At 39.9% G+C, this 23,066-nt stretch overlaps 3 protein-coding genes across 6 annotated transcripts in view; 1 reads left to right on the plus strand and 2 right to left on the minus strand.

Annotated features, from left to right (window-relative positions):
• Positions 1-2,053: 2,053 nt before the first annotated feature.
• On the plus strand, positions 2,054-8,774 carry LOC146480854 (uncharacterized). 3 transcript variants are annotated; one of them, XM_085109195.1, is made up of 8 exons: positions 2,054-2,348; positions 2,643-2,876; positions 3,222-3,655; positions 4,189-4,324; positions 4,871-5,050; positions 5,775-6,216; positions 6,601-7,428; positions 8,587-8,774. In XM_085109195.1, exons 1-8 carry the CDS (start codon positions 2,163-2,165, stop codon positions 8,643-8,645), a joined length of 2,499 nt encoding a protein of 832 aa, XP_084965321.1. In that variant the 5' UTR covers positions 2,054-2,162; the 3' UTR covers positions 8,646-8,774. The 3 variants fall into 3 exon arrangements, with proteins under 3 accessions (XP_084965321.1, XP_084965320.1, XP_084965322.1); XM_085109194.1 differs by lacking the exon at positions 8,587-8,774 and having other exon boundaries at positions 6,601-8,101; XM_085109196.1 differs by lacking the exons at positions 2,643-2,876; positions 8,587-8,774 and having other exon boundaries at positions 6,601-8,101.
• On the minus strand, positions 8,727-11,284 carry LOC146480855 (uncharacterized). Its single transcript, XM_085109197.1, has 2 exons — positions 10,754-11,284; positions 8,727-9,286 (listed from the first exon to the last, which is right to left on the minus strand). Exons 1-2 carry the CDS (start codon positions 11,200-11,202, stop codon positions 8,857-8,859), a joined length of 879 nt encoding a protein of 292 aa, XP_084965323.1. The 5' UTR covers positions 11,203-11,284; the 3' UTR covers positions 8,727-8,856.
• Positions 11,285-11,520: 236 nt separating this feature from the next.
• LOC146480856 (uncharacterized) overlaps positions 11,521-23,066 on the minus strand; it is a 41,031-nt gene continuing 29,485 nt past the window's right edge. For both annotated transcript variants that reach the window (XM_085109207.1, XM_085109206.1), the window contains exons 26-33: positions 22,321-22,538; positions 20,959-21,191; positions 20,008-20,315; positions 19,197-19,457; positions 18,230-18,437; positions 17,731-17,767; positions 15,076-15,181; positions 11,521-14,000 (exon numbers count right to left, since the gene is read on the minus strand). In XM_085109207.1, coding sequence (XP_084965333.1) covers positions 13,367-14,000; positions 15,076-15,181; positions 17,731-17,767; positions 18,230-18,437; positions 19,197-19,457; positions 20,008-20,315; positions 20,959-21,191; positions 22,321-22,538 — 2,005 coding nt within the window. In that variant the 3' untranslated portion in view covers positions 11,521-13,366. The remainder of the gene's footprint in view (positions 14,001-15,075; positions 15,182-17,730; positions 17,768-18,229; positions 18,438-19,196; positions 19,458-20,007; positions 20,316-20,958; positions 21,192-22,320; positions 22,539-23,066) is intronic.

Raw genomic sequence — 23,066 nt, forward strand, 5'->3', positions numbered from 1 at the left:
CACCCCTCACCCCTCACCCCCCACCCCTCACCCCCCACCCCTCACCCCCGGAATAGACCTGCCGTATCCATACCACTAGAACGAGGAGTGCCTAAGCAACGTGTGCTACCAAGAGGAATATTTCCCCAACCACCGAAACCACAACCCAGAGCTGTGGAAATTTTGTCCCAATCTGGTCTTCATAATCCATCGGTTAGTTTCAACATCGTTGCATTTTGTAGCAAGTTTACTTAAAATTATTCTTGCAGTTATGATTGTGTAAGAATATTAAAAAACACAAAGGTATATTTTCCTATCCTACGTACTGTGCAAATCAAAACAGTTCACTTGTTAATTTTATCACTGCAAGGATATAAGTTACATGTAGGTCAGGCTTGGCAGTCAAAATTACATACAGTCGAACCTCCCATAAGAGACCACCCATATTGTCAAGGATATGTGGTCGCTTACGGGAGGTGGTCGCTTACAAGAGGTCAAACCACAGGAGGTCTAAATTTCGGGTAATTTACATATGGTAAATGCGGGGACCTAAGCCTTTGCCAGTGCTTATGGAAACCCGTAGGAATAACTTTTCTTAGCTACAAGTATATTAAGACTGGTCCAAAATTATTCTAGGCAAAAAATCTGAGGGTCTATGGTGATTATTCATTGTATCTCGCAAATTACTTAATACAGCGATTGAGACAATTATTGTGAAAGAAACTTGACTCTTTTATTACTCCAGGTGACGCCTTCTAAATTTTTCGGGGAACGAAACATAAGCAAAAAGATAAGAGAGTTTTTTCCTACAAGGGATTCAGTCTGATTAAAGTTTATTTCAGTGTGAAGTATAGTGCACGTGTATTTTATCAATTGTTTCAATGCTAAGCTATATCGGGAAACACTTTCGGTAGCTCCGACTGTGAGATTTACGACGTCTGCTGTAATGACACATTTTTCGATTTCCGCCCGTGAGAGATACAGCAGATTGTGCGTCAAGTGGTCGCCTACAGGAGGTTTAAAACAATTGAAAATTATAAACAATCATCTCTAAAAGTGGTCGCTTACGAGAGGTGGTCGCTTACGAGAGGTGGTCGCCTACGAGAGGTTCTATCTATAGTGATTTGACTCGAAAACGTTTGGTATTTTGGAAAAGTGGTCGCTAATGAGAGGTGGTCGCTTACGAGGGGTGGTCGCAAAGGGAGGTTCGACTGTATTAAATTAATTTGGAAGATATCTGTTTACAAACATTGTTTTCGTTATTAAATTGTCCAAAGTGACGTCACTGATATCTGTGCCATTAAATTTGAACCGCTGGGTGATTCATGTACTTCATTCTAAAGTGACATCAGGATAGCTCATTTCCTCTTGGTGACACCTTTCACTCTTAAACTTTTAATACAGTAGGTTTTTCTTTGCATGTCTTCAACCTTTAGAACCTCCAATAGAAATTTTAAATTGTGAAGGATTTCCAAGTTGTACTGCATAGGTTGTCAAATACTCATTATAATTTCAAGACAAAATTAGGTAGTTCCCTAACTTATGACTTGAAAATGAAAACAAAAGGAGACAGTACATTTACCTTGATTATTCTTGACTATCATCTGTGGCTGACAATGATATACAATGTATTGTTTGTGTGGAGTACAACATCGCACTGCAGCATGCGAAAAATTCCTCTTAACTGAAGCACCTATGTATATGAACCCTGTTTAGGACAGTGTCAAGTCAAAAGCCCATTCCTATTTTGAATTTAGGTTAAAAAAACTACCCTATTGTCTTTTACTAACACATTTTGTTTTTAGTTACAGATGAGTGTAAACTTTTGACTGAGTTCATGTTGAGTTACCTTGAAGTTCACGTTGAGTTCTTGCTGTTTAAAAAATGGTGCTTCAGGTATTTTGGAGTGCTGAATATTAAATGTCATATTTTACTTGCTGATAAATGTGTTTTGCATCATTCTGTTATTTAAATTAAATCTAGCATTTCTAACAGTATGCAATGAAAGTTTTTATACATTTAATTGCCAATGTCATACAAATATTGTTTTCTTAATGATTGCAGAGGTAACTGTTATAGTTGAATCAAGTGTTTTTAAAGACTGATCGATATACCTTTCAATTTCTTTGAAGTTTTCAGACAATATTGCCACTGGAATAAAAACACATGAGACCATTTACAAAATGGTTGAAATAGTAGCCATTTCAGCAACTCCTGATCTGTTGGCTGACATGATCATGAGATGTCCAGACCTCAGATGTGCTGTGAAGCGCATTTTCTTAAGAGACATAGATGAACAGTGCCAAAAGTTATGTTCTCGTTCCCCTGAAAATTCTTCAGTGTTGAGAACTCCAAGATCCAAACATAAGGTACAAAATAAATATTAAAAAAAAGTAGGCTTAATTATTTATATGCATATTGAATAAGTGCACCACCATGCCTGTTGCATGTTCTAAGCTCTCCAGTTTGGAGCAGTGGGTTTAATTTGGTTCATTAAATGCAGGTCTATTGTGTAATGGAAGACAGAAATAATACGTCATACCAGATTCTGTCAGTGGTTTAATGTGCAGCACCACACACACAACAATAAAAATCCAGGTTGACGACAGTGCATATCTCTCCTGAAAAGGTTTTTCTAATAATTTGTTGTTACTTGTTGTTAGGACCTCAAGACATTCACTTGGGAAAGCATTGTTATAGAATTACAAGAGCGGGCACCTGAAGTTTTGGATTTTCTGGTGACAGTTGCTTCGCCCAAAGGAAAAACGTGTACAGAGAAAAATGTTCCTGCATTGTGTGAAGCATATGGAGTGCTTATGAACACCAGATGGCAGGAGCTAAGTCTTATTCAAAAGATAAATACTGTACTGCTTGGTGTTGGACATACAACTGCAAGGGTTATTTTTGATTTTAATGTTACATTACAACACTAAATTTAAAGTATCTTTCTTTTAGGCCTGTATAACATTATCCAGTGTAACCTAAGCTTGCTGTGATGGGAAAATTGTCATCTCTTGAGACCTCCATTAAGTTTATTATTTACTTCCTGGTGGATATGATCAAGTTAGGTGAGTTGAGCATATGGCCAGCAGTTAATCCTAGCCTTTAAAAAACCTGATATGTTTCTGAATCATTGCAAGTTATAGATATCGGGTTACCCCACTGGAATATTAGAAATAACTGAGGGTTACTGAATTATAACATCAATCATTATTTTGTCTCTATTGTATTTCATTGTTCAGACTTTCCAGCGACTGAATAAAGTGGGCGTAACACAAACTAGAGAAAGTTACCGCAGAATAATGGATGACATTGGCGCTGACTTGAAAAGTAGTATTACCAGCCAGATATCTGCCGGACGCCAGTTGCGAGTATGTTTTGATAACATTGACTTCAGGATATTGGTTAACATCATCTTGAAGAACCATCAAAATTCAGACAAACACTGGATAGCTCACTACCTAACATTTGACAGGGTTCCATCTGATGAGCTAGATGACACGAAACCTCTGGTGCCTGATTGCAGAGCTTTGGACAACATCAACTACTTACTCAACCGGGATGAGTTGGATACACTTCGCCAAAATTTCATTGTACTGGTTGCTCGGGTTTTAGTGGAGTTCTTCGAGTTTATGAAGCCATTTGGAAATGCTGTGCCTGCTCATATTACCCACCGGTTAGTGTAATTTGATTGTTGTTGGCATGAATGCAGTGTTGGCAGGCAGCTTTTACGTTCTAGTTCAGGAAAGGGAAAACACACCTGCAGAGGAGCCAGCACAACATTATTATTAGCCTAGAATGGCCTCCTTAGAATCGACATGATCAATAAATAATTTACTACTGATGGGAATAATAGTCCTACATATAACTTTTCTATTCAGCTGAGCTTAAGTTCCAATTTACAAAATTATTAAAAATAGATGAAAACCTCATTCTGAATGCAATTTAGGAATTAAACATTAAAAGATGGCTGAAAATTTAATTCTGAGCTCATTTAAATTGAGACAAAACAGTTGTGAATAATCCTCAAATATCAAGAATTGGTAATCATGGACCAAATGTAATTCTTAGTTACCTTTGCAAAGTACACTCTTTCAACTACCAAAAGTCAAGTTCCAAAATTGATGTACATTTATTTATTAATAATATCATGATTACAATTATTTGTTAATAATATTAATACTAATTATTTGTTGAATTACACTTTAGTTTTTCAGGCTATATGAAAGAGAGGTCAACCATCGTGGGGCTCCCAGTTGTTCCCTTCAACCAATCTAAGCTGGCTGATGTATGTCAGTATCTGGATTACTTACAAGACTTCCTTCATTCTTTGTCTTTGCCAGAGGTAGTCACATCTCTTTTTAACTGTATGTAACTCCACCATTGCCTGGTCCCAAGCCCAGAATGCGAAAGGAGGAGGGTTGCGCACAGGGCTAGTGAACCTGCCACATAAAAAGGTCAAATGCTACCAAAACCTTTACAGCCTTATGTGCCACATAACATGAAGAGGATTAAGTAGTAGTGGTTTAAAAATGAAGACAAAAAGATAAACTGGAAAGATTTCTGCACAGTCCTACACATTATCAACAATGCTTTACTCTCAAGCTATTCAGTATAGACAATGCTTGCTAATTATTAGCAAGCATCAATATGATTGAGTCAGAAAGTTTATGCAAAATGTTAATTAATTAATTAATTAACCGTCATTATTAATGGATGGTGTTGTGTGGAAATCATTCCGACAAGTTTTTTACACTGTCTAGGAATATCTCAAATATTTTAATTTTAAACAATTTTTGAATTACATGTGAAATAATAACTGCTTATCTGGGGCACAAATAAATAACAAAAGACCTCAGGGTGATCATTAATATCCTTGGTCTCTCATCAGGAGGAAGGGGCATCAAACCATGAGCCAAATTTGAAAGTACCTCTTGCTGGGGATTTGTTGGGGAGAGAACGTGTAACAGGAGCCAAAAGAGCGCGAATGGGGTGTGACCAACCAGAGGAACGCTATGACAACATTATTGAGACCCCAGCCCTTTGGCATGCAAAGCAAGCATTTCTCAAGGTAAAACTAGCCTTGTCTTATCAGTCTATATTAATTTTTCAATCAGACTGCCTTGAGTATGTCTGTTATTTTTGCAATAATTATAAGGGCCGTAACCCATAACACCTGGTATGGCTGAGTATGCTTGATGACCCCTTGATGTTATAGGTGAACTTTCCTGTAGTTGATACAATTCACCCACAAAGTACAACAAGTTTGTTATATATGTGTGAAGATCAAGGCTACAGGTGAATCAAAACTTGATGACAGCCCTGACATGTAAGTCTCTTTTGTATCCCCATTAAAAATCAGACCTCAACATTTTTTAGTTACAAGTGTATATATATTAAATTTTCAAATCTGACCTTTGAGGCCTAAAAATGTTTATCTCCTAGCATACCAATGAGTTGAATTCAACTGTTGCTTTAATTAAACAATAAAGAAGGATAAGAGTTATTTTTAGTACCCTCATCTATACAACTTCTTCAATGAAACTTATATACACTTTAACTAGTCTTAAATGTTGAACAATGTTTCATTAGTGACAGAAACATCTAAAATGACTAATATACATTTACTATGTCTAAGCCAGTTGAAGACAACATTGCAGTCATATTAAAAATTCAAATAATTAATATGAAATTAATATGGAATGATTAGCTGGGACATTTGTGTTGTCATCACCTGCAGTATATTTGCAATAAATCAAGATTGCACTCTCAATCTTCCTTTCTCTAACTTGCAGTTTGTGTGGGAGGAATTGTACAAGGCAACACCTGCATGTGGTCGAGAAGTTGGGACACTGTTTCATCTGCGACAGAGTTTCAAACTTGTGAATGTCCCTTTAGATGTCAGGAAAAATTATGCCAGCTGTGAATCATTGATGCTTTCTGCCACCAAATCTTACTTATGTTCAGCTTTCCTCACCTGGGCAGAAATAACAAGCACAAAGGATACACCATCCTATATCAAGAAAAAGATAAAGGAAGATCCATCGATAACTGAGCAGTGGCAATTCCTTGAGAGCTGCCTGGGCAAATTTGTTGATGAATTTGTGTTGACAGAATTTGATATTGAGAAGAAGTGCGAAGAGGAAAATGAAAGGAAGAGAAAGGAGAGGGAAGGTGAGCGAAGAACAGGATTTCAAGGATCAGCTCAAGCCAACAGTAAAAATTTATTTCCTGCAGGTATGAAAGTTCCAGAATATATGCATCAGTTCTATAATTTTCCCTGTATTATTAAAGAGGCCTTATACTTACAGGTACTTAATCCTCTTCATCCTCAACTACAGTGTAGTGCTCACCACCTGACCCTGTTTTGTGCAGTGCCTCTAGCCTCATGCCATGTGAGCCATCTCTTCTCCAGCTCTAAAAGAGGCCTTATATCCTTTATAATAAGTGCATTTGAGAATTTTTTCCAAATTTTAGCAAAACTCATAGTAACTTTTTTCACAGTGCTGGTGGGTGAATTATTCTTTAGACAGAAGTACCATTCATCAATTTGTCTGGCTATAATTCTTTTCTTTTTCAAGCCCTGACATGCCACTAACACTGTTTTTTTTTATTTTCTAGGTCAGATTGTGGTACTTCTGGAACAGGAAAGAAATGAATTCAAGGTTCTTGGTGTTGGAAAAGTGGTAGATGTTGCAAGTAGTACTTTGGCTTCCTCCACACATGAGTTGACTCCAGTACAGATATTCCATGTTGAAGCTTGTGCCACAAACACAATGTCTCAAGGGCAACAAATTCTATGGCCAAAAAATTTATTAGCCAGATACAATGCTTCAAGTACTCAGCCAAGCACTCCACAGGAGGACACATCATCTGAGTTGAGAAGCAATATATCTAGTATTCCTCCTGATGAAAAAGAAGATCGACTGCTAAATTATGCCTTGCAGGTTATACAATTAGGTGTATTTCTAATGCAACTAAATGACACAGAGGCTGAGGGTGATGGGGAGCGGAGTATAATCAACTGGAAAATGCTGATGCTATATTATAGATGCAGGTCAAGAGGCATGAAGTATGCATTCGAGGCCATGCGCTTTATTACATGTGTTAGGGCTCTATATACAGAAAGGACAGCTCATCGTATCATACATGGTCAATTTGTTAATCCCAGAGGAGGAGATGGAAAAAACTATGCAAATGACCTCAAAATGGAGCACTTAATCTGTGACAACAAGGTTGTTCTTAGAGACCTCAGGGCCAACAAAACCCTGACAGCTGTTCAGAGATATTCAAAGGCTGCTTATGGAGTGAAGGAGTTTTGTCATCAATATGATAGTGAGAGTAACATTCCACCAGAACTGACAAAACACACCCATGCTTGCACCACAGATGATGTGAGGGACATGCTAGTTATTATCCACAGAAGTGAGCCATTCAAACACCAGCCAGGTAGGATGTTAAACTCTTTCTCAGAAATCAGAAAGACACCATTGGATAAACTGAATGTTTCTCTTTTGCACTCCTGGCTCACGCGCCATAAGCGGAAGCTGTTTGCAGACATGAATTATACAGATGAGGAGGCAGATACAGAGGATAGTGCATCATCAGCAAGTGAAAATGAAGATTCAGAAGAAGAACTATAGTTTTCTGTCTTAATATATAGTATATTTGGCTGTACTTTAACACAACACAGTAGTTACCAATGCTTGCTGAAAGCTATCGAGGCACTGTAACTGTGTTCATGTAACTATGTACTTTTGTTCCATAATCTACAGTGTATGTTCATTACAGTTACAAGTGCATGCCAACCAAAACATTCTAAACAATTCACTCTTTTTTTGCTAGGACAAGTCAACGGTACATTATTTTGTAAAGATGTTTACAATAGACCAGTAAGTTCTTTATGACAATAATAATTTGCAATTATTGCAAAGGGAAACAGTGCATTTCGGTACCTGAGAAATCTCGTACCCAGAGTCCTCAGGCTCTTTGGCCAGCGGTTGGATGCCACAAGAGACTCTGGGGTACTGGAATAATTTGTGTTACTGCAGGATTTCCACAGTAAAAAAATAGTACGTAAAGTCTCGTAGTAACAGCTTAACAAGTCAACAGAAAACCTCATTCCTTCTTACATTTATACATCTTTTTGAACACACTGTTTAATGATATTCCAGACAGAAATAGCATGACTGTGGCTGAAGATGGGAAGTCTTTCCTCTATGTCTTCTGCTGAAGAAAATGTGCTTGCTTTATCAACAATTTCACTAATGAGCTCTATTGAAACACCACTACAAAGACTTACACTTCCTACCGATGTCCTGCCATGACCAGGTAGTGACAGCCTGAACTTTGCAAGTTCTTCAAAAAGTTTGGATTTTTGTTCAGTAGTCAGGCTGGAGCGAGGTTGGACTTCCTTATCACGTGTTTGGGTAATTTCATCTGTCGATGGGGGGTCCATCATAGATGCGACAGTGTAAAGTAAGCAGTCCTCACATTTGCAGAGCTTTTCATGATAGTCACAACAGCTATGTACTAGTTGATCTGAATTAAACGGCAGCGGTGTAAATCCAAAGTATCCCATGATCACCTCTCTTTTACACTTATCAGATTGTACATATTCTCGCATCACTGGGGACATATTTTTTCTGGCTTTTGAAATGTCATAGGAATTATAAAACATGTGTGCCTTTGATGGGAGGCCATCTCTCCAGCCCTTCCTGCCTCCTGGAAGTACTCCTCCATTGAACATGGTACACCTATGTGAATAATCTGTCTGATATCCTTCACATCCAGTCCAACACCGAAGGCCACAGTGGCAAATATAACTCTGAGTTTAGTAGTTCCAAAGGTGAGGCCATCAATAATTCTTTCTTTTTCTCAAAGAGGGTACTGTGCATGAAACTGTGTAAACAACCTGTTTTCTGCCTTGGGTGGGGCACCAATGGGCTCATACTGCTCTTTTCCCATAGCATAGCTAAAAAATGCATAACATGACGAAATAGTTTCCAAATTGCCAAAAATCACAGTAAGTGGAAATTGCATTCTTTCTTTCTTTAATGCTTCCACCAGAGGACTCAAGATTGTATTAAATTTATCATCGCCTCTGTCTGGTCTGGGTGATGACGAAAAATAGATGTTTGGTCTGTCTGGGTTGGCAACAATTAAAACTGGGTTGAACATGCCCAGAGAGTCAATAATCTCTGTTCTGGCCTTTTCTGTAGCAGTGGCTGTAAGCCCAAGCCAAGGTACTCTTGGGAAGATGCTTCCCAGTGTGCCAAGCTTTCCATAACAAGGCCTAAAATCCTTCCTTAAAAAGTAGAAATACAACATTGGAAAAAATTCCTCAATATTACCTGGTAAGAATTAAAGCTATAGATTTATTGACTGGAAGGTCATTACAAATTATATGTGATGAGGCCCCTGCAATTTGAATGAAAGCTTTAGGCATGTCAAACTTTGTTTCCATTAAAACCATTTTAGACACATTTAATTTCATTTTAAAAAAGATGTTTTTGCCAGATTGTAGTTTTAAATGTTTGCAGGTTGCCTGTGTCCCATGTATGGTTTTTACTGCAAATAAATCACCATTCGTCTGCACTAAAGTCATTTTGCAGACTGAAACTGAAAAGATAGAATATCACAAAAAAATAGTCAAAAGAGATTATTTATTTATTTGTTTGTTTGTTTGAGCTTTCACCGACCAAGAAAATACAGTGGCGAGGGACACACAGCAGAGTGAGACTCCAATTAAAGTGTGCCCTTGAAAAATTAGAATACGCATACAAAATTTACATATTAATCATTCTACTCCTTAAGTGAGCTATGCTATAAGGAAACAGTACGACTAATGCGTGGTTCAATTCTACCTGTTACCATCTCCCCCCCGGGCACACCTCCGGGCATTTGTGTACTTGACGTCCTATTCCCCACCCCCGGGCTCACAGAAAGAGACAATTCCCCACCCCCGGGACTCATGACATGGACTAAAAATAAACTGCTTCGTTTTGATGATTTATTTCTTTATTTAAACAAAACCAGGAACCTGAAAAATCCTAAACATTTAGAACGAACGCGTATACATATTTAAAGAAGTCAAAGCTGATTGCCGCAGATTCGAGTTGAATTCGAAGCGACGCGTACGCATTGCATGCAGAAAACCAACTGTAAAATTTGAGAACCAATCTGGGAACCGAAACATTTACCCAAAGCGTATACCTAGCCTTAAAGATAAAAGTATAAAAATGAAACAGCCTTGAATATACGAAATAAAGCTACTAAATTCGGATACTTACGTCAAATCAAGCTCTGGGATAAGCTTTTAAAGTAATGAATGAAAATATAAATCACATCGCCTCCATCAGATCGATAAAATAAAATATATTTTCATTTTATAAACTGCAACAAATTACCAATAACACTTAAATTCAAACAGAGCTTTCAGCTTCGACAGATTACTCTGGTCCAGCTATTCGCTAACGTACTCAATGGACTTGCCAGCGAAAAACGTGGCCTTTTCCGCGTAGTTAGCCGCCATTGTCACCCCATAAGTCCTTGCGTGAGTAGTTATTTCGATTTGCCCCGCCCCCTACCCCCGGGCAAGACCGCTTGAGGAAATTCCCGACCCCCGGGCCAGATGGGCCGAGTTTTCCCGGGGGTGTGCCCGGGGGGGGGATGGTAACAGGTAGAATTGAACCACGCATAAGACGTAGTATGAATACGGTAAGTATGATTAAGAAAGGAATATGAAGTCTGATAATAAAATTCACATGCATACCAGTCAACAACAAGATGTGCTTCGTCCACAACAATAGCACGCATACGCCTTTGAAGTTCTGTCGTTTTCAGGAGCTTCATAATTGCTTTGTTCTCACCTAGGGCTTCCGGGTGAGCAAAGATCAATTGAAAGTTCTTCAGATTTTCCAGTGGCTCAGATAAACAAACTTGTTCTCCATCGTCGTCCTCTCCTTCTAAAGCCACACGATCGGCTTTAAGAATGCACGCTTTCAAACCGCATTCTCTTAATTTAGTCACCTGGTCCCTTATAAGCGCATTAAGAGGTGATATAACTAATACAATTGAGTTAGTTTCTGTCGGTGTGAAGCCAGAATCCATGAAATCTGCGAAGGGTGGCATGATTTGGTAAACTAACAACTTGCCGAAACCGGTTGGCAGCACGGCTAGGACATCTTTCTTCTCCACAATAACATTCTTTAGGATCTGCATTTGTTTATCCCTAAGCCTAACATTTTCCCTTCCGATAACTTCTAATGCAAAATGTACACCTTCCGCAACAGCCGCGGAGGAACGCGCCAATTTTTTTTTCTTATTTCTTCGTTTTGTTAGGCATGCGCAATTCAACCGGAAGTCCGATATTTTCGGACTTCAAATCTGAATCGGATCTTTCCAGGGTCGCTCGTTTCCCGACCGCTGTTCAAGGGGAACGAAGACTCAGGGTAAGAGGGTGACGTTTTCTGGGATGAGGAAAAGCCTGAGGACTCTGGGTACGAGATTGATGTAACACCGAAAGAAAAGCACACACAATTACAGTGAGTAGCCAGTTTATTATTCCAGATACTAGTACTGACCGCCAAGAACTTACATTAACATTGCTAAAAGTTCACAGTCTGAACAACAATTCACAAGAACAGAGGCTATGACAGTTAGCCTTCAGTCGAAACAACCCACTGTTTCGGCATTGATTGAGCCCGCGATTTCCCCCTAACATGACCCGGGATGCTTTCCATTTACCCAAAAGTTTCGGTTTACAGCAGTTTTCAATCGAGTGTCGAAAGTAATTTCGCGTTTGCTGTGGTTTTGCTTTACTAGACTCTATGATTGGTTGGCAAAGTTTGCACCATTTTCTCAACCAATCAACAGCAAGACCAAAACCAATCGTGCTTGGTCGCACGCGTTTTCCCGCGCTTGACGCAGGTTACATGTATTTGCTTGGAGTTCTGATTGGCTCGTTGTGTTGTTTACATCTGTTGTGATTGGCCAGAGAAATTACTTTGATTTTGGTTTTACGACACTCGATTGAAAACCGCTCTAACCGTTTGAAATATAAATGGTATGCATGGACCAGTATTGGAGGCACTCCACTTTTTCCGCTGCATCCCGTTTGAACGGAAATTACCGTTCCATTTGCACAAAATTTCCATCTTCTTACAACATTGTTCCGCCATTACGTACGTTTTAGATCTACCAATGAGATTGCAAGTTTGAAACGACTGGAAAAAAGTCTTTTCATTAACATTGAAAATTTCCAACTGAAAATTTTGGCTAAATGGAAAGAAACAAGTCTACCCGTCGATCATTCTACGGTGCAATCTATTTCTACAACAAAGCTAATGCTTTTCGATTCAATTTAAACTTTATAATAGTCGAATGCATATGAAAATTGGTCTCGCTATTTTTCACTCGCGGTTTTCGTATTTACAACAACAAATGTCTTTTTCCTCATCTATGTAATAATCAAGAGCTGAGTTTCATGCCCGCCATGTTTTAATTGGAAAGTTTTGAATGAAACTTTGCACCAGACAGTTAAGTTGACACAAAAAAAACAGAATTCCACACTTTTAGAGATTGCACCTTAAAATGGTTGGCAAGCAACTTATCAGTGCGCTCGAGAGCCCACGACGACTTTCGGAAAATGCTACGAGAATCTTAACGAAAATTTACCGAAACACTCGCTTGTCTATCGACTGTGTTACTTGTTTGCGCTTTGAATTATTCTCTTCTCAAGCAATGAACTGCTTGGCACATGCAATTATAGCACGACATTGGTAAGACATACCTCCAAAAATTATGTTCGCTAAAGAATCGACAAATAAAATAAAAATCCAAAATAAAACCTGGCACGAGAATGCGTGTAAGTAAAACCAGACTGAATTCCGTGTAAAAACAGAGGCTAAAAAAAAACTATCCATTCAGTAATTAATACTTTAAAAACTCTAAATACTAAACCTATCGGCTGAACAGCACATGCTTGGCATGACAGAGTAAAAACGATTAAAACTGTTAACAACAAGCCGGACTTCCGTAGTTAACAACGATGCACGTTCAAATCCTTCTCTTACAATATGCTCAGCTATCCACTCGTCGATTGGCTGAACAAAAATTGCTACATATTCATACTCCTACCCTGGAAAGGTTACCTCTCATTTATCATTTATCATTTCTTGGCTTGAGCAAATAACGTTAATCTACTGACATGTTCTTTTCCTCTGAGTGTGGAAATTTCACAACACTACACAGCATAGCCTCCTTCGTCAGCCGTCACACAAACCTGCTATTAGTGTCACGCAAAACTCGCGTAAGTGTCACGCAACCGAGAATCGTATGTGACAGTCAAATGCTGACGACAAAAGAGACTACACCAGCAAGCTGTTCAAATCTCAGTTTCTTCTGTTTCCCCACCGTTCTCCACTGCTGCCTGGGTAGTTTCATCGGAGAGGAAATCTAAGACGCCTTTGTCGTTACTAAAGAAATCCTGCAGTAACTTCTCGGTGTCTTCCTTGGACATTTCGTTGCCATCTTGCATGACCTTGTGGCTCTCTTCAATGACATTGCCGTCTTCATCGACCACTCTGTGCTTCTCCACTACAATGACAGATTCCTCGTCGATCGGTTCTGGCGAGTTCTTTCCTTCAACATCGAACACCTCCTCATCTCTGTCAGACAAGCGAGGCAAGCGCGGCGAGCCGCCGTCATCTTCCAGTCTAAACATGGAATCCGTTTCACCAGCCGAATCTAGAAACTCAGAAATGCGCCGTTGGCCTGGACTCGAGCCACTAGGAGTGGAAGACGTTTTAGGGCTGCTGCTCACGTGATGCGTTTCCACAGCAACCACTGGTTCCTTGGAGTAGCTGCTGTAAGCGAGTTTTTTGAAGTCATCAGCGATGTTTTCTCGTCCGATTTCTTGAAGAGCTTTCTCCAGGGTAGCCATATTGGCTTCGCTGTCCTCTTTATCGCGCCAGGTTGTTAGCACTTCCATGGCACACTCGTCTGTTGACTCAGAATCACTGAAAAAGGGATAAAATAATGTAAAGGAAAAATAAAGATTGAATCAAGTTAAATTAATACAACTTAAACTAAGTAAAAAAGAAATACATAAATACGTTGTGCTCAATAACTTCATTTGGAGGGTGGCAATTTACAAAAAATTGAACCACCTTGTGTGTCATAATAAACAACACAACCAGCGAGTACTGCTCAGTAGCTTTCATTTGAATGGTCACACTTTAGGATTTCATCCACAGACTCAGAGTTAGAACCACCTTGTACAGCATAATAAACAGCACCACAGGAAAGTAATGCTCAGTAGCTTTCATTTGAATGATCACACTTTAGGATTTCATCCACAGACTCAAAAGTTAGAACCACCTTCTACAGTATAATAAACAGCACCACAAGAAAGTACTGCTCAGTAGCTTTCATTTAAATTATCACACTTAAGGATTTCATTTACAGACTCAAAAGTAAGAACCACCTTGTACAGCATAATAAACAGCACCACAGGAAAGTAATGCTCAGTAGCTTTCATTTGAATGATCACACTTTAGGATTTCATCCACAGACTCAAAAGTTAGAACCACCTTGTACAGCATAATAAACAGCACCACAGGAAAGTACTGCTCAGTAGCTTTCATTTGAATGGTCACACTTTAGGATTTCATCCACAGACGCAAAAGTTAGAACCACCTTGTACAGCATAATAAACAGCACCACAGGAAAGTACTGCTCAGTAGCTTTCATTTGAATGGTCACTCATTCAAAGACCAAAACATTTTGGCCAAATTCAGCTCACTAACTCTGATTGAAATAATTATTCTAAGGATTACGCCTTAGACGTAAAAGTTGGCACCACGGGAAACTAATATGTAGTTCAGTTAAGTTTAGCGGCGCCACAAAGCTCAGCTGCTTTCATTAGGGATATCAGGAATAAACGAAGCCAAATAATTGCGCGGAAAAGACAGAGCGTTACTCTGGGATAAATTTTCCGTGTTTTCTGTTATTCCTCGACCCTGAATGCTCTGAAAAGGATGCGCCCTCGATTGCTTTGTTTTTTTTTTATTATTATTATTTATCAACACTCACTGCTTGTCGGCAATTTCTTGAAGTTCTGAGTCCGTGAAGCCCAACTCCTGACCAAGGGCAACCCAGTCATATCCAACTCCTTTAGAAATCAGTGTGAGCAAATCATCTACAAGTCAACAAATGATGAACAACAACAAGAAAATACGACTTACAAAAGAAGTTGGATGGTTTAAAGCCTATTACAGTCAATCGCACAAACTCTAACCACCCAGAGCAAAGATTCTGTAAATGATCAACACATTGCTTAGCTCACTTAAATTTCCTAAATTTTGTACCGGTTGCCAGGGTACAAGGTTTCCCGCGCTTTTTATCCATAGACACATTATCTGGACTATCACACTAGAGCCCCATTCACACTAACAAAATATGTTTAATTAACCCTTAAGGAAATTAAAATTGGTAACAGAAAGCTGAACCATTGGCTTTGACATAGGATTCAAGTAAACTTCAACTTATGCTTTCATTTGGGCTAACTCTGTAGCCGATATGTAACTTGCCAAACCAGTGCCAAGCACGAAAACAGCCCTTGCTTAAGGATACTTCCTGGGTTCGCAAGTGTCCTTTGGAAAAAAATTCGTACGCGCGCAAGTTTTAATAAACCTCCAACAAACTATATATCATTATAAAGCTTAATAAATGTAGTTTCCTATAAAAAATATAATTCAGCGATCTTTTCCTTTTTTAAGTGCCAAGAACCAGTAGAACCTCGAATCGACCGATGGTCGTTCCATTGCATTAATCGGTTATCGAACGCCGCGCGAAGAACGAAATCGCTGCACAGTGTTATTCACAAGGCATCAATCAACAAAAAGGTGTCCGGCTTTTTCGAAATTCTGATTGGTTATTTAGATATCCACGTCTAAAGTTTGAGTAGCAAAAAATATTTGAGGCGTGTTGCGTAAACAGTCGCCACGGGAAAAATATTTTGAAAATCAAAATTCCCTGACACCTTTTTGTTTGCCATTATCCATCAAATCTTCTGGCCAAATTTCACGACAATCCGTCAAAACTACATACCCTATTAATTCGTTCAAAGTCGATATACTCTGCCAAAATTCAAGTGCGAGTTTTCGCTCGATAAAGGTTTGCAAGAAAAACAAGCCTTCACAGGAGATTATGACACCTCATTACGTGGCGAGCCAATCGAGCCACAGGACCCCATGGCGTCAACAACAATAGCACAGAATTTCGCGGAAAAAGTATCGCGTTGCAGACACGTTTTAGACTCCGCTGTTGTGATCGAGCGAGATGGGGAAAGTGGCGAAAGTAAAACGTAAAAATCAACCAGGAAAACGGGGAAAACCAAGGCTAACGAAACCGAAAGCGCGTCAGCGGAGAGTTTGAGGAGTGCACTGATATCAGAGATGAAATCTATTGGGTAGATTGTTCGATTTGATTGCGTGTAATGTAATTTACGCTTCAAGCTAAAGCGATTGTTCATTTCGTATCAAAGGAAATGTATAATGAAAGAAAATCGCATTTTTACTGTTATTTAGGTACGATGGTGATTTCTTCGTAAGAAATCTTTAAGATAGCGTGGAGCGGAGCAAAAAGCGAGAGAAAGGGCCACACAGAACGCGTTATCTCCAGTATTACACGTGGGCTCATGCGCTTCTGGCGAGTTCTATTTCATCGGTCTAATTCTGCTGATTTTATGCCAATGTTTCATTACAAACGCGCAGTAAAACGTTATTTGGTTTTATGTCGCTGAAGAAGAAAGAAATCGGCCCAGAGGATGCAGAATATGATATTTGATATTTTCACAGGACGCTTGCAAAGTTACCCTGCAGGACTTTTGCACGGCAATCGAGCTCTGTGTACTTGATCCAATAACAGTGGATAAATTTGAAGGCCGCTGCTCCAGTTCTTCGTGATCACCTTCAACAGAACCTTCAACGTCGACTAGAGTTTCTTGGTCGAACCAAGAGCCTTTGTTGCTCTCTGCAAGATGACGTTTTCGATCTTCGCTGAAACCTATCTTTCCCTTTTTCTTAGGCCCTGGCTTCTTCCGGGATCTTAATTATCCACAGGCTCTTTTCATTTTTTGATGACTTTTCCATGTGGGAAGCGCCGGCAAAGAATATAAAATTCGAAGTGAGAAATTTTCTGCAGGCGAGATGTAAACAACATATGCTTATTTCTGAAATAAGAGCTCCCGGATGAAGCGTTTTGCCGCGAAAATTCCTCTGGGGCGTCTCGCACTAAGAAGATCATGACACCTTTTTTATTTATTTACTTTTATATGGAAATGCGTTTTCCTAAATATCTCGCGCTTTTTTAATATTTTTCAATTTTTTTTTTCAGTAAATGTTAGATAAAATCCCCAAATTATATTTGGTCGAAAAAAATGTTTTTTTCACTTTTTCACCCTATCGAACCCAGGAAGTACCCTTAATGCTAAAATCTGCTTTTCCCGCATAGTGATAAACCACGCAAAAATACTTCTGTATTAGTTGGCACCGTCCTCAATTAAGTACTAATCTCTCAAACTCGTTGCCAGCGTTGTTACTTTCTCTCTCTTTTTCAACATTGTTTGATAATCGTTTTTTCACCTGGCTTCCTGGAGATGGACTGGTGTTAAAAACAACAACAACAACAACCGACCGATCAATCTTGATTAATGATGACAATAATAACGTAAAAGGATAAACTCACCAGGCAGTCGAGCGGGGGCATCATCCTTTCTCAAGTTCTGTATCATGAAGAAGGCAAACAAAGATATCGACATGAGAACTACACAGAAGAGTTGTTTTCATAAAGACACACAATATAAGTGACTGTAATAGCAACTAAAATGAACACTTTGAAAGCGAAAAGATAAAAATTAAAAAAAAAAAATATTGACCATGCTGTTAAAAATCAGTATATAGACATACTCCAACTACTGCCATTGTGTTTTTCTTTCTTTCTTTCAAGATCCGCGCGTGACGCGCAAATGGCAGTGCACAGACCAGTGAGGTCGCGCGCGAGTCTCGCGAGTGGAAAGCAGTGAATTCGCAGTAAAATACGGACTGTTTTGCAGACTGGTTATAAATTTAGTACCCCTCCAAGAAAATGCCTCTTTGGATGATGCTTTCTTCAAATTCTCACTACATGCCCATTGACAGTGTGTGCCCAACAGGTAAGGAGAAATTACCCATTGATCCCGCCTCACCTCTTTTGATAAGTCGATGCTTAGGTTGCAGATGGTTCGCACGTTACCCAGTCGATCTTTACGAGGTTCCTTGAGGAAAGCCAGCCGGCAGGTGGGAGGCTGGGACGGGTCGGTCACACGCACAGTCACGGACAGGCGGTTTTCGCGGAACGGACAAAATGTGATCTGCAACGGCTCACGGCTGACTGGCATTACGTTACCTAAACACCTGTGGAGTTGGATGAAAACTGGAATGTGAAATCAAGCTCTAAAAGAACGACAACAACTGCGGAAACAATAGCTTCCTCAGCAGACGCCCTTTGGGTTCGTCACGCATTCCTCCCCCACGAATGTCGTGAGGAATGACTGCGTGACGAGCCCAAAGAGTGTTTGCTTTGGAGGCAACAGAAACAAGATCGTCACTTGACAATTGAGTCTACATATTCATACGCCAGTGTATCTTCGCAACATATTTTCTGAGTGCAACACGAATTATAGTTTGAGAAATTAGGGTAACAAACATAGTCTACCTAAGCCTAGAACGGAGTACCTAAAACGCTGTTTCTACTGTAGTGGTAAAGTTCTATGGAACACTCTGTCTCGAAATCTGAGACAGCGTGACTCTCTGGGGGGGGGGGGGGGGGGGAAGGTTAAAAAAAAAAAAAGACAAAAACACACTTTTCTTATTTGGGCTCCCACACGGCAATCATGTGAAACAGTTGCTTTTTACTCTAATTTTTAGCATATAGTTTTTTTTATATATTGTACTGATGATTTTTATAAAGTTGTACGGTCAGAGTAAACCCTCCCCCCCCCATCCCCACCCGTCTCCACTGGCCGTTAGGGTAGCAACAAACTGGTGGTGTAAGAACAATCAAATTCCCAGGGCGGGGATGGTGGAAAACACCTTACCGTCTCCCTTCCCTTGCGTTGAAAGATGACACTTGCATAAGGATACCAAGGTAAGAGCATAACAAAGCATTCGTACCTGATGTGAACCGGTCTTCCTTCACATACTTCCACATCACGACTCCGCGCCACTTCCACAAAACCAGTCTGTTTCTCGAGCGTTTTGTCAATTTTATCATCAGTGATGCAGAAGATTCGAAGCCGAGCCTCTGTACCATCCGGCAACACTTTAGCAAACACAACCACCTTGACCGAGTATGGGACAGCGGTTAACTTGCGGTACAACAGGCGCGCGTCTGACGTCACGTTGTCTGGGTTACGGGTTTCCACGAGCCAGTATCTGTGGGAAATAAAGGAGATCAAAGGTTCCGTCATATCCATGTCCAATGCATGAAGAGGTTTTCATTTGAAAACGAAAACTTGTCGTTGCGTTTTCCTTTTTCGTCCCGCAGTGGAAACTTTTGAAAACGCATCCGCAAAGAAGGCGAAAACGCGAACTTTTAATAAATAAAAAAAATTAATTAAATAAGTGGGAATTTCAATGGAAATCTGCGGAGTAGCTTTTCTATCCACTTCTTCTTGACTGAGTTGAAAGTTAGAAATGCTGGAACTTTTGCGATGAAGGTTTTAGGTTTACATATCCTGTATTTTGTTTTTCTATTCGTGTTGTTTTCTGGCCATGAGAGCGAATTTCATGAAGAAAGGTAAAACAATCTAGAAAAAGTTGCGTGAAGGTAGCACGTTTCTTACGTTAAACGTTTGAAAAGCTCAGTCATACTTTCCCTTGCCCACACAGATTTATAAAATTTTATTATTCTCTTCGGCTTGGCAATGGTTAATGCGCTAAGACGAAATGAAACATCGACCAGAAGCTAAAAAACAGATCTCACCTCGCCGGATGACTGGTGGTGAAAGTCGCGCATGCGTTCACCACGCTCAGCGGTGTCGTATCAGTGATGTCACTCCAGTGGTAGAGCGGGGCATGGGACATAGATTTCCTGTTGTCCTGAGGCTGACAGCTGAGTAGTCTGAGTGACGGCTGGATGTCAACGTTTTCCCCGCCCGAGCTGTACACTGGGGTGGGGATGGTTATGCTCACAGGTTTGGAGAAGACAACGTCCTGTGGCTCAAGAGCAACTACAGGGCTCACTGCCACCCACTCCTCGAAATCATTGAATGATTCGTCCGCAGGTTGAACCTGAAAAAAGACAACAGAAAGGAAATCAGCTGTTTATTGCATTTTATTCAGGTCAATCCTCTTTGTTTTACCAGAAAAACAATTGTTGCCACTCACCACAATAAAAAAAATTCACTAACCACAAACCAGTTTTCGCTGACTACCAAAGACAAATCCTTAGGCTCTAAAACCAGCGATGAAGCTACATAAATCAGCGCCTTTGCAGATAATTTCTTTAATGACCTTACATTTGCCGACAAGGAAACTCTTTTGCAAACCTAGTGGTTATCCAAAACTTAATTTCCCTGACTTTTCACTGACTTTGAAAAAAAGTATGTTTGCCCCTGACTTTACCCTAACCATGGTTACCCTAAAAATTGTAATCAAAGGGAATCAAAGGAAGCCTTCGTGTGGACAATTCAAAGATAAACAATTCAAACGAATAAGAAACAGTCAACGACCAAAAGACTCCGAAGGCTTTTAGGTGATCTTAGGAATCTTCCGAAGATGACCGAAATACGAAGGAAAAGAACCGAAGATTCGACTTAACTCTTGCGCGGAAGACAAACGAGAGACTGATATCCTACAAAGAGATCATCTATAGAATGCACCTCGTAAGAAACCAAGGATCCATAAGGAGAAGCCTCGAGTCTACGGTACTAACCTGCAGGGTCAATTTTGTCCCACTTGATACAGCCCCTTCAGGAACCTTAACTTGAACCTGAGGAAGGACCGAGGACCTGAGAACGTCCCCGCCGGGGCCAACCATAAAGCTTTCTTTCTTGAGTCGTGAGATGATGGAGAACTTCTCGGGGAAGTCGTGTGTTTCTATCCTGGCGTATCTCTTGCTTGGGAAACCTTGATGAATGTTCATATCTGAACTGTAGCCATCAACAGCTGAAACAAGAAATCACATTGCAAGTTAGTTTATAGCCTGTTCCGGGTATTCATATAGTGCAGAGCGGTGCGAACAAAATTGAGATGCGTGCAAAACAAAAAAAAGAAGAAGAACATAATTAGGTGGGAGACACTGGGGCTCTGAAACCCTTACCCTAAACTAGACCAAGTTCAGCTGCAATTTGCAACCCTATTCTAGACTAAAGACAAATCCCTACCCTATCCCAGACTCGCTATTTTCCAGAAACTCGGTCACTATCACAGTCCAACAAAAACAAAATCTTCTTCTTGCACAGCAATAACTAAATCACGTTGGCGCCTCCTCCGCCCAGTCTCTTCTCGTTTTTTCGCGCCGCTCCCACTTTCTGAACGCCTGGGACGGACTAGTTAGTTTGTAACTGGTTGGTTAGTTTCTAACTTAAGCCCATATCCCATGTGGACATTTTGCTTAAACAAGGAGATGTTCCTTATTACTCTTTTCATCCTTAAAACGATTTAAAACGCTCGCGTTTTAACCTTTTCTAGCTATAATGCTGACGCTAACCGCTTAATTAGACAACTCGATTGGAAAGACTTGAGCACTCAATTTCAAATACAGAAAGCCTTAATGGTATACAAGTCTTTAAATGATCTTGTACATGAATATTTATCCTCTAAATTTGTTAAACGAAATGAAACACGTTAGTCCCTGAGGGACTCTGTTAACAAACTATTTGTCCCGTTTCCGCGAACTAATTTCATGAAAAACAGCTTTAGTTATAGCGGAGCAGTTCTCTGGAACAGCCTGCCCTGTGATGAGAGAGAAGCTAAATCTCTACGTCAATTTGAAAGATCAGTTAATCTTCATTTTTAATGTTAGAGTATACACGGCATTCATGAAAAACAGGTTTTACTAAGATTAGCTGTAGTTTGTTTTTGCATTTTGTTTAGGATAGTTAGGTTATTACTAATTTTTATACTCCTGATTGATTTTACCGTGTTTAAATAAAGAACTATTCTATTCTATTCAAAAAGAAAGAGGGACAGGTCGTACTACGGTCTTACGTCTAAGGGGTGGCCGATATTGAAACCAAATATTCAACCGGCAACCACTCTCATCTACTAAGACAACAGTAAATCATACGGGCACCTTTCATGTCTTCAACACAAACTTCCTGCCAGTTCCATCCTCCGTCCTGAGTTCGCAGCACCACGAGTTCTCTTTCGCCATCTCTGAGTGCAGAAAAATGCGGCAACTCCAAGTACACCGGCTGAAGAAATTTGACGCCTGAAGGGTTTACATCTAACACGCGACAAGCTAAAGATTCGCCTTCGAACAACGGTGGCAACAGTGTAGGCTTGTTTGACCTGAAAACGGAAGCCAAGCGATGGAGGATAAACACCCAGTTCATGTACGCAAATGCTGACAGGGGAGCTATTTAATCCAAAAACAAGTTTGATAAGATTCCTTTATGAACTATCCGTGGTTTATCGTCAAATACCGTGCCAAATCTTTCCAACTAATAAATGTGTAACCATCAATAGAGGCCTCTGTGGTGCTGATTAGCATGTAACAATTAACGTTTGAGTCTGTGTATGAAATCCTAAAGTTTGACCATTCAAATGAAAGCTACTGAGCAGTACTTTCCTGTGGTGCTGTTTATTATGCTGTACAAGGTGGTTGTAGCTTTTGAGTCTGTGGATGAAATCCTAAAGTGTGACTATTCAATTGAAAGCTACTAAGCGGTACTTTCCTGTGGTGCTGTTTATTATACTGTACAAGGTGGTTCTAACTTTTGAGCCTGTGGATGGAATCCTATAGTGTGACCATTCAAATGAAAGCCACTGAGCAGTACTTTCCTGTGGTGCTGTTTGTTATGCTGTGCAAGGTGGTTC

This window comes from Pavona decussata, unplaced genomic scaffold, assembly GCF_977016875.1.
Source record: "Pavona decussata unplaced genomic scaffold, jaPavDecu1.1 SCAFFOLD_52, whole genome shotgun sequence".
Taxonomy (NCBI): Eukaryota; Metazoa; Cnidaria; class Anthozoa; order Scleractinia; family Agariciidae; genus Pavona; species Pavona decussata.

Coding starts and splice junctions, on each gene's coding strand:
- LOC146480855 (XM_085109197.1), bottom strand. CDS start 11,202: ATGCAGATCCTAAAGAATGTTATTGTGGAGAAGAAAGATGTCCTAGCC. Junction 9,287..10,753: donor GCACATCTTGTTGTTGACTG/GTATGCATGTGA, acceptor CTACTTTTTAAG/GAAGGATTTTAGGCCTTGTT.
- LOC146480854 (XM_085109194.1), top strand. CDS start 2,163: ATGGTTGAAATAGTAGCCATTTCAGCAACTCCTGATCTGTTGGCTGAC. Junction 2,877..3,221: donor TTGGACATACAACTGCAAGG/GTTATTTTTGAT, acceptor TTCATTGTTCAG/ACTTTCCAGCGACTGAATAA. Junction 5,051..5,774: donor CAAAGCAAGCATTTCTCAAG/GTAAAACTAGCC, acceptor TCTAACTTGCAG/TTTGTGTGGGAGGAATTGTA.